The 13,712-nt window shown below is 35.5% G+C and overlaps 1 protein-coding gene across 1 annotated transcript; it reads left to right on the top strand.

Annotated features, from left to right (window-relative positions):
* Positions 1–5,364: 5,364 nt before the first annotated feature.
* LOC128558841 (uncharacterized) lies at positions 5,365–12,385 on the top strand. Its single transcript, XM_053549058.1, has 2 exons — positions 5,365–5,409; positions 11,411–12,385. Exon 2 carries the CDS (start codon positions 11,412–11,414, stop codon positions 11,946–11,948), a length of 537 nt encoding a protein of 178 aa, XP_053405033.1. The 5' UTR covers positions 5,365–5,409; position 11,411; the 3' UTR covers positions 11,949–12,385.
* Positions 12,386–13,712: the final 1,327 nt, after the last annotated feature.

Below are 13,712 nucleotides of genomic sequence, written 5' to 3'. Positions count from 1 at the left end.
CTACTGACCTTTATTTACTCAAAGTACTGATAGTACAGTACTGATGGAAGGTGATCTTTGTAAGTATGTGTATGAAAAGAATCCATTCAAAATATGGCACAAGCGCCAACAGCGCTTGGATAGTTAGAAACCCAATACATATACTTAGGTCACCAGGCACTTTATCATGCAATATCACCAGGCATAGGTATGTTTTTGACAACACAGAAAATGACGTCACTCGACCTTCAGCTATATCCGGAAGTAAAGAAAATGAAAGTAGACAGGCTTAACTTGAAAACGAAAGTCGCATTTGCATTGGTCAATAGTCAGGGGTTGCATGCAGGGGTCACTCCGTCAAAATTTATGCGCGTGGACTTCTTTTTTCTTTTGCCAATGGGGAGTCAATTTTCAGCACTTTCTGACACTTTGAAATTAACTGCGATTCAGCATGACATGTAAGCGTTTCGTCTACGAATAAATATTTGAACTTGGAATAAACACAAATCTGACAGGGGTCCGTAACGGAGCAAGGGTATATGGAGATTTATGGACCTTCGTCAAATCATTCAAAAGGTCCTTTTTGATGTTGTCTGAAAGTGTCAGTATATGTCTCGGATGTAAGATATTTCCGTATTTGAGAGCTGCAGACCTAGACATTTAAGAAATTATTTTAGGCCACACCAAATCAATTTCTTGGTCATCGGTATCCCCCATTTCCAATTTATTTATTTTATTTTTTTTTTTTTTAAAAATATATCAACTTTTCTGTAGCTCCCTTTTACTGTGGCTTATCTCAACAGACTTATAAAATGCGATTTCGGCTTACATAACCTGGATGAGGATTCATCAGTGTCCTAACAGTACAAAGATTTATTGCCCATTGAACAAGTCAGTGTTATGCCATTACCACTGACCACAAGGTAATAAATGAGGCTCCAGCCAGATGTTGAGCTGAGAGAAAATAAACTCTGCTGCTCCATTAACAAGATACAAGTTTTATGTGCATATTAAACTAGATTTTGTTTTCTTTAAGAAATGTGCAAAAGTGGAGAATAAAATGTATGGGTAATTCATATATAAGTTTGCAATTTTATTAATAAGATCAACATGAAAGTGTATTTACATATTTCCCATCATTGTTTCTGAAACATTTATTACAGAATTTGACTGCCTAAGATAGTAAAATGGAATTTAAAACACCGGCAAAACTGGTAGCAAGAATCCAGTTGACACCTACAAGCTATAAGAAAGCACTGTGTATCATGTGTGGCTTAGCGTTATTGGTTACGATGACAGGAAAATTTATTTATCCCCGCGGCGGTCCGGGGTTCGATTTTTTTTCTTGATTTGGAACTTTTAAAATATTTTAGAAACAACAAGAGCTGTCTCCATAGGATGACATATGCCCCCGATGGCACTTTGAATGAGTAGTTATGGCCGATATTAGAGTTTAGGACCTTTGACCTACGGAGCTGGGTCTTGCGCGCGACACGTCGTCTTACTGTGCCACACATTCATGCGTAGTTATTTTAAAATCCATGCATGAATGACAAAGATATGGACCGGACACGCCCATCAATGCACTATCATGAAAAATGCCTTAAACGTCTAAGTGTGACCTTGACCTTTGAGCTAAGGACCTGGGTCTTGCGCGCGACACGTCGTCTTACTGTGGTACACATTCATGCCAAGTTATTTGAAAATCCATCCATGGTTGACAAAGATAGGGACCGGGCACGCCCATCAATGCACTATCCTTTAATGTCTAAGTGTGACCTTGACCTTTGAGCTACGGACCTGGGTCTTGCGCGCGACACGTCGTCTTACTGTGGTACACATTCATGCCAAGTTATTTGAAAATCCATCCATCGGTGACAAAGATATGGACCGGACACGCCCATCAATGCACTATCCTTTAATGTCTAAGTGTGACCTTGACCTTTGAGCTACGGACCTGGGTCTTGCGCGGGACATGTCGTCTTACTGTGATACACATTCATGCCAAGTTATTTGAAAATCGATCCATCGATGACAAAGATATGGACCGGACATGAAAATTGCGGACAGACTGACAGACCGACAGACGGGCAGACGGTTCAAAAACTATATGCCTCCCTTCGGGGGCATAAAAATTGATATTCTAGTATTCATAATATGACCAAGCTTCAATTTGAAAGAAAGATTATTTTTAGCCGAATCTGGAGGCATTGCTGCTTTAATGTTTGAAAGTATCAATAGGTCTAACTGTATGAAAACTTATGAAAATTTAAATGAAGACATGAATCATTATTGTAACAAGAGCTACAAGTCAGTTTATTTTTAGAAAGTTATATTTATTGGGAAAAACCCACTAGCCATTAAACATGAAATATGTTTTGAAAGCTGATGAACAATTTCCGTCAAAGAAATTTGGATATAATAAAATAAAATATTTGTGAATATTTTGAGCCGTGCCATAGAAAATTATTTGTGTTGGGTTTACGCCGTTTCTCAACAACCTTGTCACGGCGGTTTGCTTACACAACCTGTTTTTATACTTTTTAACCAGTAGGTACTCTCCGTAAGAAATTTACATCTTTCCCACTTCATGCAGTGCTGTAGGAAGTCGGGCCCGAACTAACATCTCCAGATTCTGGAGAAAACTGCATTTAGTTATTTATGAAACAGCTGAAACGGGCTTAAACTTAATACGGAAAAAAAACAACAACAAAAAAACAAGACTATTTAATAACGCTACAAGCCGTAAAATAAAGGCTGCAAATAAATTAATAAATTCCACAAACAGACAATATGAACTTGGTTGGAAAATGCGAGAAAAAGACATGTTTAAAGTTCCTTAAACTTCCTAATTTTCTTAGCACTGTAGCGTAAATATGAACCCGGTAGTCAAGGAGTTTTGTTATCTTATTCTATTCAAAAACATCTCGGGATCATTTTCATAAAATTTCTAAAAATCTATGGAGGAGAGAACGAGCAGTAAAATGTTTAATAAAAAGTATCATTTTTATTCATTACGTTTTTTTTTGTGTGTGAAACATGCATTCAGGCACACAAGTGTGACAATAAAAATCGGAAAGAAATCGGAGAATTGCTAACAAAATTGAAGAACGCTTAAAATGAAATTTTTGTTGTTGTTTGTATTTTTCCCTAAATCTCATGTGAAAAAGATGGTAGGGGAAAATTGAAGACAATACAGCGAAAACAAAGTCGGAGACCCCGCATTTTATCTCTCATTTTACAGTAAAATAAATTTGTATTATGAGTTCAGTTTTTTCTTAATTCTATGGAATGGGTTTTACACATTACTTAGTCATTCTGTTCGAAAATAATAATTTCGTAGAAAGATTTTGGCATGGTCTTTGCATAAAGTAAGAATTCCTTCGGCGAATAGTCGGAGGTAACATATTTGAAAATTACATCACCGTATAGGTTTCAACGGTCCTGTTATAATAAATGAAATAAATTTCTTTGTGATTGAAATGGGCGCCCGAAACTAAATTAATCGCTGTAAAAACAGCAACGTCAAAACTATTTAGGCTAAAACGTGTGTTTTCGATGCCATTTGCGTAAAAAAGTGTGCATTTGACCTTTTCAATAACTGTATATCGGGTGAAGATCAGCTTTTGCTATTAATTAAACAAGTTATTAAGGATGCAACTTGTGTTTGAAATTCCCGCTCATTACACCTGTCAATAAACTACAGACACAGCGGTTGGTCAGCTATCGTAAGACATTACGATAAGTAAATACTTAAGTAAAGCGTTCAGCTATACAGACTATTTCATTATTCTCAACGTAGTTCGATCCAAAAATGAAGAAAACTGTCTCAAACTTAACATGCTGTACATAACCTATCTATCTCTTAGCCCCCAGTTTTTGTCTTATCGTTTAATCACGTTAATTCACGGATTAACGGTAATCAGTTTGCGCATGCGCATATACTTTGTGAAATGGTCTATTTCGAATGTTAAGGATTTTCTGCTGCCAGTTGGGGGAACAAAAAAGACATCCTTTCCAGATAAATATCCTTCTACTACTTCTTTCTGATTTTCACGAATATTTGTATATCCTAGCTGTTGTAGTCCATATGCTATTGCTTCTTCCATATTACATGCAAAATTGTCATGAAAAAGTTAAAATCACATCCCTTAAAGGTGGTCAATCACATTTAATCAACATTTAATGACATTTTTTACTTTTTGTATATTCTGGTAGAGAATTATTTAAGGAACAAAAAGACCGATTACATAGAGTTAGATTCCTATTTGAAATGTATATTTTATTAATTTTATAAAATTTTGTAATTACTCCTCTTTAATATGAAAGTATATAAAAAGCTGGGTATTTCTTTTTGTTTCGATACAATGTCTAGTTTTACATTTGCATTTGATAGACATATCAACTATTGAACAATCTGAACCAAAATGCAAGTTTTAAAGCTGTGTGTAGCTTCTGAATTCATTTATTTCCAATCTATCTTGGTTGCGCAACCAAGATAGGCAAAGGGAGGTAATAATAATTTTTCAAACTTGCGTTTCTAATGAATTCCATCTAAATACATAATTTTTAATGCAAATATTTTACAAATATATTACAATATGTCTAATACCGGGTATTTATACATTTCCTTAGGCAAAGTATGTTTATCAAATTTATACTTATGATAAAATAACTCTATCTTGGTTGGGCAACCAGGATAGGAAAATGAAATTTTAAGAATACCTCCAGTGAAAATCTAATTTGTATTAAGTGTTAAGTGAACATAAATGAGTGTAAATGATCAGATGCTAAAGTTTCGAACAAATCCGTTACATGGCCAAAATCTGATTATCCACCTTTAAACCACCTTATCATTAAATAGGCTTAATTTTAGCTATGATGGAAAAACAATTCTGCACATATGACATATAAACTTTCAGATTGATATGATTTTCTGAAGTTGCCAACTACATGTACATGTCTATATATATTAGAATTATTGTTGGTCAGTTTTCAAGCCAATATTATGTCACATTTTGTTACTTAGCACCCTGGTGCACAGCAATGTCTTCACTTTGTATCTAAACAGAATCATAATTGATGTAATACATAGCACCATGCCATTGACAAGAGACCACTAAGGCCAACATTTTTTAGTTTTCTGGTTTACGGGAGCGCCGACCCTATTTTTTGACAAAACAAAATAAAAATAAAAGTCATTTTCAGTACTTTTATTTTCATTTTATCCGCCAACCGTCCATAATTGCTGCTGCCAAAAATAAAAGTTTAACTGTAAGGTAGAGGTTTTTAATTGTAACGAAAATATACTGGTACATAAGAGTCACTGATCCCTTATAATATGACAACAAAAGTTACTTCCCTTTTATTTACTTACCTGCAGAAGCATTTGCAAACAGTGTAAATAAACAACAAAATATACTAGTTAAAGTAAGTATTTTTGATATTTTATCACACAAATATGATCAATATGATCTTAAAAGTACGATAACTTACCTATCACAATGATATCTATTGGTTATTGTTTAGTTTAACGCATTTAATGGATTGGTTTCCTTGTGATCAATACGATATCTATGATTTTGTCTTTGAGACCGGTAAACAGAATATTAGCCAATCAAAAGCAAGCATGTAGGTGGCGCCACTGTTAGATGGTTTAAATAGGCGGATCTAAGCAGTTGTTGTCAGAATTTATTTGAAGCTCTTGGAGTGCAGATCGTGAAGAAGATAAGCTGAATTAATATCTGGGACTTTGGATAAATAACTACCTTTCCTGACTCGTGTTTTCTATAGTGTATAGCGCTACAGAAAGAGTAACAGGAAAAATAGAAAGACCGTGTCGCAGATTAATATAGAGGCTATAGGACAGAGGCCCAGGTCTACGGACGTAGGCTAGGGACATTTAATGAATATAAGGAATATAGGATAGTAGATCAAGGATACAGATATTCAAACCAATCAATATAGTTAATATAGGATAAAGACCTATGCCATAGGCTTTATAATACGTTGTTTTATGCCTCTTGATTCATAGTAGTTTATATCCTTTTAATCATTGAACAAATTAATTGTCTCAAATCATTAGGGTTTGGAAACCCATGCAAAATTAGTATATGCTTTTAAGATAAATACTGTAGGCCACAGACAAATTGATATACCATAAATTGACTGATTTGTTACATATATTTAATATTTCTTGAATAATTGTTTTAACAAAATCAAGATAGCAAAGAAGCTAGAGGAAAATTTATGTATATTAGAAGGAGTCTGCTCGATACACGTTACAAATTTGGTGGCAGCGGTGGGATCAGATAGATAAAATCACCATTATCTTCGACTCGCAACTCTATATATACAATGGCTGAAGGTGTGACCCAAACCTATGACGATGAGCTATTATTGTTGCATGAGCAATTTAGAAAATTTGCAGCGCCAGAATGAAGCTCTTAAATTGCAGAACGAAATATCATCGTTAGAAAGAGAAATAGACTCTATGCAGATGTCATTTCAACACCAGCTTCAAGGATTGAAAACCAATGAGGAAGATCAAGCACCTCTATCATCAACACCTAAAATTATGAAGAGAAAATTGGCAACACCACTTGATGAGAGACGACGTAGGTTTCTTCCGCCAACACCTGTATATAATACAGGTTTGAAAGATGTTAAAACAGAGATATTCAAAACATCGCCATTGAATTTCAATACAAATATGAGTCCCCGAGACAAATTCGTTACATTTCGAGATCGAAAGCCTAAGCAAACATCTGAGCAAAATACGACTACAACGAGTAATATAACTACGGAAAATCAATGCCAGACAGAAAATATGAATAGTGAATATGGCTTAACATCAAAAAGAACTGTCATGATGAAGCCAGCTACATATGATGGAACTAATTCTTGGATAGATTATAAAGCACATTTTGAGGCATGTTCAGAGATAAACAAATGGACAGAAAAAGAAAAAGGACTTTATTTATCCGTTTCGCTTAGAGGACAAGCGCAGGGCGTTTTTGGCAACTTAACAAACAAAACACCAAATTATGAAGAGCTGGTTTCCGCCCTACAAGAAAGATTTTCGCCACCCAATCAAACTGAGTTATATAGAGCTCAGTTACGAGAACGTAGGCAAAAAGCTACAGAATCGTTATCAGAAATGGGACAAGACATAAGGAGATTAACAAATTTAGCATACCCGTCAGCGCCGTCGGATGTAAGAGAAACTCTAGCCAAAGAACAATTTATAGATTCACTAATAAGCTCCGATATGAGACTCAGAATTAAACAAGCTCGCCCAACTAGCTTAAACGATGCTGTAAGACACGCCGTTGAGTTAGAGGCTTTTAACAAAGCAGAAAGGAAGACATTAGATGGACAGGGATACTTGCGATCATTCAAACATACAGATGATAGTCAGTCCAAATTAAAACAAGATGTACAGAGATTACAAAATGCAATGTTTCAGATAGAGAAATCATTACGGGAAGGTAAGATGAAAACCGCTTATAACAGAAATGATTTTAATAGAACTGGTCCTCGAAATAGAGAAGAACATGAACAAGGTCGAACCTTTAGAAATTCAAGTCGTGAAGTAGGTCATGACAGATATAAAAATAATAATTACCCAGAAAGAAAACTGAGAAAACATGTTACGAATGCGGTGAATATGGACATATGAAATTCAATTGTCCCAAGCGACAAACTCAAAACCCTGTTTCTTCTGTCAAACATAATTTAAGGTCTTCAGCTAAAGTAGGCTCCGGCTATATGTTAATGCAAATATTAATGGTTTCACGGCTTCTTGTTTAGTCGACACAGGTGCCACCTTAACAGTAATTTCTGGTAAATTAATGGACACTATAAGTGCTCCAACAAACTTAGATTCATTTGATTCTGATATTGTAACAGCCTCTGGGCACCACTTAATATAAGAGGACGAACACGTGTAACTATTGAAATTGAAGGGATAGAAACTTTAATAGGAGTTGTAGTTTCGGACATAGACGTGGATGCAATAATAGGATTAGACTTCATGAAATTAACAAATGCTTCTATCAGTATTGCAGACAATACAATAACACTGAATGGGAAAATTTGCCGTCTAAATTGTACAGGTCAAATGGGTTTGTTATAGAATTGTAGTTTCTGAAAGGACCGTTATTCCGGCTTATGCAGAAAAGTTAATTGATGGCAAAATTGGAGATACCCATAGTCCAAATAAGGGCTTATATTTGATAGAACAAATTGATCGCCCTATCATGGAAGACAAAGGTCTTGTTGCACGAACTTTAGTAACGGCAGAAAACAAAATATCAGTTAGAATAATAAACCTCTCTGAAGATTCTCAGACACTATTTCCCGGTACTCACATAGCTTCAATGAGCCCTGTAACAAACGTCAGGTCTTCAATAAAGCCGACTATTAAAAATAGTACAAAATTACCTAGTCATATGTTAGATCTCTATCAAAGAGCCACAAGTGGTTTAGACAAAAAGCAATGTAAAGCTGTTTTAAAACTTCTTAATAAATTTCTCTCATATTTTCTCTAAAACGGACGCAGATATAGGGCGAACAGGTATCAACACCATCATATTCCTACAGGTGATGCCCGTCCAATTAAACAGCCAATAAGAAGGTTACCGGAACATATGAACCAGGAAGTTAAAAGACAGGTACAAGAGATGCTAGAAAGAAATATCATCCAACCATCTTCAAGTCCATGGTCAAGTGGAGGGTACTTGTACAGAAGAAAGATGGGACACGTCGTTTCTGTATTGACTACAGGAAGGTCAAACAATGTCACGACAAAAGATGCATACCCAATCCCTAGGATAGATGAATCACTTGACCAGCTATCTGGGTCAAAATGGTTCTCCTGTCTTGATCTAAACTCGGGATATTGGCAGGTAGAAGTCGATTCTAAAGATCAAAAGAAGACTGCGTTCATGACAAGGCAAGGTTTATTCGAATTCCGTGTAATGCCTTTTGGATTATGTAATGCCCCAGCAACCTTCCAGAGGTTGATGGAAACTATTTTAGCTGGGTTACACTGGTCCATTTGCTTGATATACCTCGATGACATTATAATCGCAGGGAAAACCTTTGAAGATATGATCAACAATCTCTATCAAGTGTTTAAACGTTTAGAGGATGCAGGCCTAAAGTTGAAAGCAAGAAAATGTAATTTGTTTGCTAAAAAAGTTGAGTTCTTAGGTCATATAGTGTCGGAAGAAGGTATTCAGACTGATCCTAAGAAGATTGAATGCATTCAGAATTGGCCAGAACCAGAAAATGTACATGAGCTGAGATCCTTTTAAGGCATTTGTGGTTACTACAGGAAATTCGTATTTAATTTTTCAGAGATAGCTAAACCCCTACACAGACTTACAGAAAAAGGAAAACGTTTTATCTGGACTGAAGAATGTTCAGAAGCATTTGCAGCTTTGAGAAGAAAGCTAACAGAATCACCAATATTGTCTCATCCCGACTTTACCAAACCATTTATTCTAGACACTGATGCAAGTGACATAGCAATTGGAGCTGTTTTATCACAGGACATTGAAGGTCAGGAACGTGTAATAGCATACGCAAGTCGTACATTGACAAAATCTGAGCGTCAGTATTGCGTAACAAGGAAGGAATTGTTGGCCTTAGTTCATTTCGTTAAATATTATAGACATTATTTGTATGGAAACAGATTTACAATAAGAACAGATCATGGCTCATTACGTTGGTTATTGAACTTTAAAAATCCCGAAGGACAGGTTGCCAGATGGCTTGAGATACTTTCATCTTATGATATGAAAATAGAGCACAGGCCTGGCAAATTGCATACAAATGCTGATGCTTTAAGTAGGATTCCATGTAGACAATGTGGTCTTAATGGCCATCCAATTCAAAGACGAATCAACAAATTAGCATCTGTTCAGTTGACTGAAACAAATGAAGGATCGTTGTTATATGCTCAACAGAATGATACAAACATTCAGATTGTTATGAAATGGCTTGAAGAAGGACATAGACCGGACTAAAAAAGATATAGGTAGTGAAAGTTATTATCTTAAGTCACTGTGGACACAGTGGTCGCGACTGGACATTAAAGACGAGTTATTGGTCAGACAGTGGGAAGACCTAGACACTGGCACTGTGAAATGGCAAACAGTTGTACCATTAAGTTATAGACTTAAGGTTTTAAAATATTCCCATGACATAAAAACATCCGGCCATCTTGGTATCAAGAAAACTTAAGTAAATACAGCAAAGGTACTATTGGCCAGGACTTCAAAATGATGTAAGAACATACGTTTCAGGTTGTGAGGCTTGTTTAAAACGAAAAAGTCCAATACCAAAGAAGAAAGCACCCATGCAAGTTGTACGATCAGGGTATCCAATGGAAAGGATAGCAATAGATATATTAGGAGAATTGCCAAAGACAGAAAAGGGAAACAAATATATTGTAGTGGTAGCAGATTATTTCACAAAATGGACAGAGGCTTTCGCTATGCCAAATATGGAAGCTAGCACTGTTGCAAAAAAATATTGGTTGAAGAAATAATTACAAGGTTCGGAATACCAAATATATACACTCGGATCAGGGTAGACAATTTGAAAGTGCACTTTTCCAACAAATGTGTGAACTTTTGCAAATAGAGAAAACAAGAACTACTGCCTATCACCCTCAGTCTGATGGAATGGTAGAAAAATTCAATAAAACATTAGCCACTATGTAAGCATGTTCGTAGAAGACAACCATCGTGATTGGGATGAACAACTGCCCTATGTCATGATGGCATATAGAACCACAGAAAATGAAACAACTGGAATGACACCAAACGTTTTAATGTTAGGTAGAGAAACATCAACACCCTTAGACCTTGCCTTTGAAATGCCCCCTATTATAAAATCAATACCTTGTTCACAATGGGTATGGGAATTACAAAAAAAAATTAGAAAAGGCCCATAAAGTGATTCGAGAAAATACAGGCCGTTCAATTGTACGTCAGAAAATGTATCATGATAACAAATTGTCCTTTACAAACTTTAACATAGGTGATAACGAATATGTTTTCTTTCCAGTTAAAAAGGTAGGTTGTGCATCAAAGTTCACATCGTTCTGGCGAGGACCATTCAAGGTAGTTGACAAAATATCTGAAGTCTTGTTCAAAGTAAACTGTGGTTATCTCGAATCTTTACAGGTTATACATATAAACTGGATGAGAAAAGCCAAAGACCAACGTCTCAAAGAAGATACAGCAGACGAACCAGAAATACAGACACAAGAGATAGAAGAAGTAGAAAATAACGATTCTTTTGTTATTTCAGAGGGAGATGAAACCTGTCTATCCGATAAAGAACCTGTAAGAACAAAGTTAGGTAGAAAAATAGTAAAACCTTCTTACTTAAAAGACTATGCTTTTTCTATTTTCAGTATGGTTAGAACAAAACAGACGGCAAGAAAACCAGTATGTCCAATCTGCCGAGGGTACACGACATCCAAGGAATTCATTGCACATGTTCGTCAGTGTGAAGAAAATCACTCCTGCACAAAATGTAACAAAATGTTCAAGAAAACTGTGTATCTCAAAAAGCATATGTCAAGGGTTCACGCTGAAGTAAAGGCTCCCACAGAAACAATTCAGATTGACAAAACAAAGAAAACACAGGAACCGTTAAACAAACCCTCAGAGAAGCAAAGCACATCAAGAGATGAGTCGTCGGATAATGATTACGAATTAATGGATTTGAAGAACAAACCGTCAGAGAAGAATATGTCAGAGATCCCAAGTACAACAAAAGACGAGTCCTCTGATAGTAATTATGATTTTATGGATTTTGCTCCAGATATAGAGATAGGTGAATTAGAGGACAGAGAAAGCACAGATGAAAGTAAGTCAGATGATGAATCTGAGAACGAAACAACTGAAAACCCAGAAGAAAAAAATCCGAACACGAGAAAACAGAACTGAATATACCAGTAAAGAAACAACCTGAAGTAGGGTCAAAGGACAAGGAAGAAGAAAAGGAGTCCGAAGAGAATGGACCCAAAGAAGATAACAGAGTGGTACAGGACATACGGACAGGTAGAATCTTCAGAAAACAGACAAGACCTATTTCGGTACTGACACCAAAGAGGAAGGCTGATCAGAAGATAGAGAATGACCAGTCAAAGAGGATCAAAGCCACAGAAACACAGACATATGAAATTTCACATGTGTTACTGAAATCCACTGAAACGCAAACTGAGAATACAGAAATAGATAAAGAGGAACACAAGAGTAAAGATGAAGATAGGTCGGAGTTAAAGAATGAATGCCGCTATTGCCAAATATACTTTAAGGATTCTGTCTTGTTAAATCTTCACTTGGGTATTCACACTGTGAATGATCCATTTAAGTGTAATAGATGCGGCCCTTTGTACAAGTGGTCGATTTGAGTTCTACTCTCACATAATGTGGGGACATGGCAATTAAAAGTATAAGAGTAAATACAGGAGAAAAATATTTGACTAACAAATGTATACATTTAGTTTTATTTTAATATTTAAAAAGTCATAAAGTAATGACAATGGTAACTTTGAGAAGTATATAGAAATTCAGTTGTTTCTTGTAAAACATGATTGTGTTATCCTCCTGTAATGCAACAAGGTATTCAGAGTAAAAATAACAGGTAAATTTATACAGAAATTATTTTGTCTATATTCATGCGGGACGCATGCCTTCAGAGGCGTGGGTAATGTAACGAAAATATACTGGTACATAAGAGTCACTGATCCCTTATAATATGACAACAAAAGTTACTTCCCTTTTATTTACTTACCTGCAGAAGCATTTGCAAACAGTGTAAATAAACAACAAAATATACTAGTTAAAGTAAGTATTTTTGATATTTTATCACACAAAATGAATCAATATGATCTTAAAAGTACGATAACTTACCTATCACAATGATATCTATTGGTTATTGTTTAGTTTAACGCATTTAATGGATTGGTTCCTTGTGATCAATACGATATCTATGATTTTGTCTTTGAGACCGGTAAACAGAATATAGCCAATCAAAAGCAAGCATGTAGGTGGCGCCACTGTTAGATGGTTTAAATAGGCGGATCTAAGCAGTTGTTGTCAGAATTTATTTGAAGCTCTTGGAGTGCAGATCGTGAAGAAGATAAGCTGAATTAATATCTGGGACTTTGGATAAATAACTACCTTTCCTGACTCGTGTTTTCTATAGTGTATAGCGCTACAGAAAGAGTAACAGGAAAAATAGAAAGACCGTGTCGCAGGTTAATATAGTGGCTATAGGACAGAGGCCCAGGTCTACGGACGTAGGCTATGGACATTTAATGAATATAAGGAATATAGGATAGTAGATCAAGGATACAGATATTCAAACCAATCAATATAGTTAATATAGGATAAAGACCTATGCCATAGGCTTTATAATACGTTGTTTTATGCCTCTTGATTCATAGTAGTTTATATCCTTTTAATCATTGAACAAATTAATTGTCTCAAATCATTAGGGTTTGGAAACCCATGCAAAATTAGTATATGCGTTTTAAGATAAATACTGTAGGCCACAGACAAATTGATATACCATAAATTTGACTGATTTGTTACATATATTTAATATTTCTTGAATAATTGTTTTAACAAAATCAAGATAGCAAAGAAGCTAGAGGAAAATTTATGTATATTAGAAGGAGTCTGCTCGATACACGTTACATAATC

The sequence above is a fragment of the Mercenaria mercenaria genome, chromosome 7 (assembly GCF_021730395.1).
Source record: "Mercenaria mercenaria strain notata chromosome 7, MADL_Memer_1, whole genome shotgun sequence".
Lineage (NCBI taxonomy): Eukaryota > Metazoa > Mollusca > Bivalvia > Venerida > Veneridae > Mercenaria > Mercenaria mercenaria.
This window is presented reverse-complemented; position numbering and strand designations above follow the sequence as displayed.

Coding starts and splice junctions, on each gene's coding strand:
- LOC128558841 (XM_053549058.1), top strand. CDS start 11,412: ATGGTTAGAACAAAACAGACGGCAAGAAAACCAGTATGTCCAATCTGC.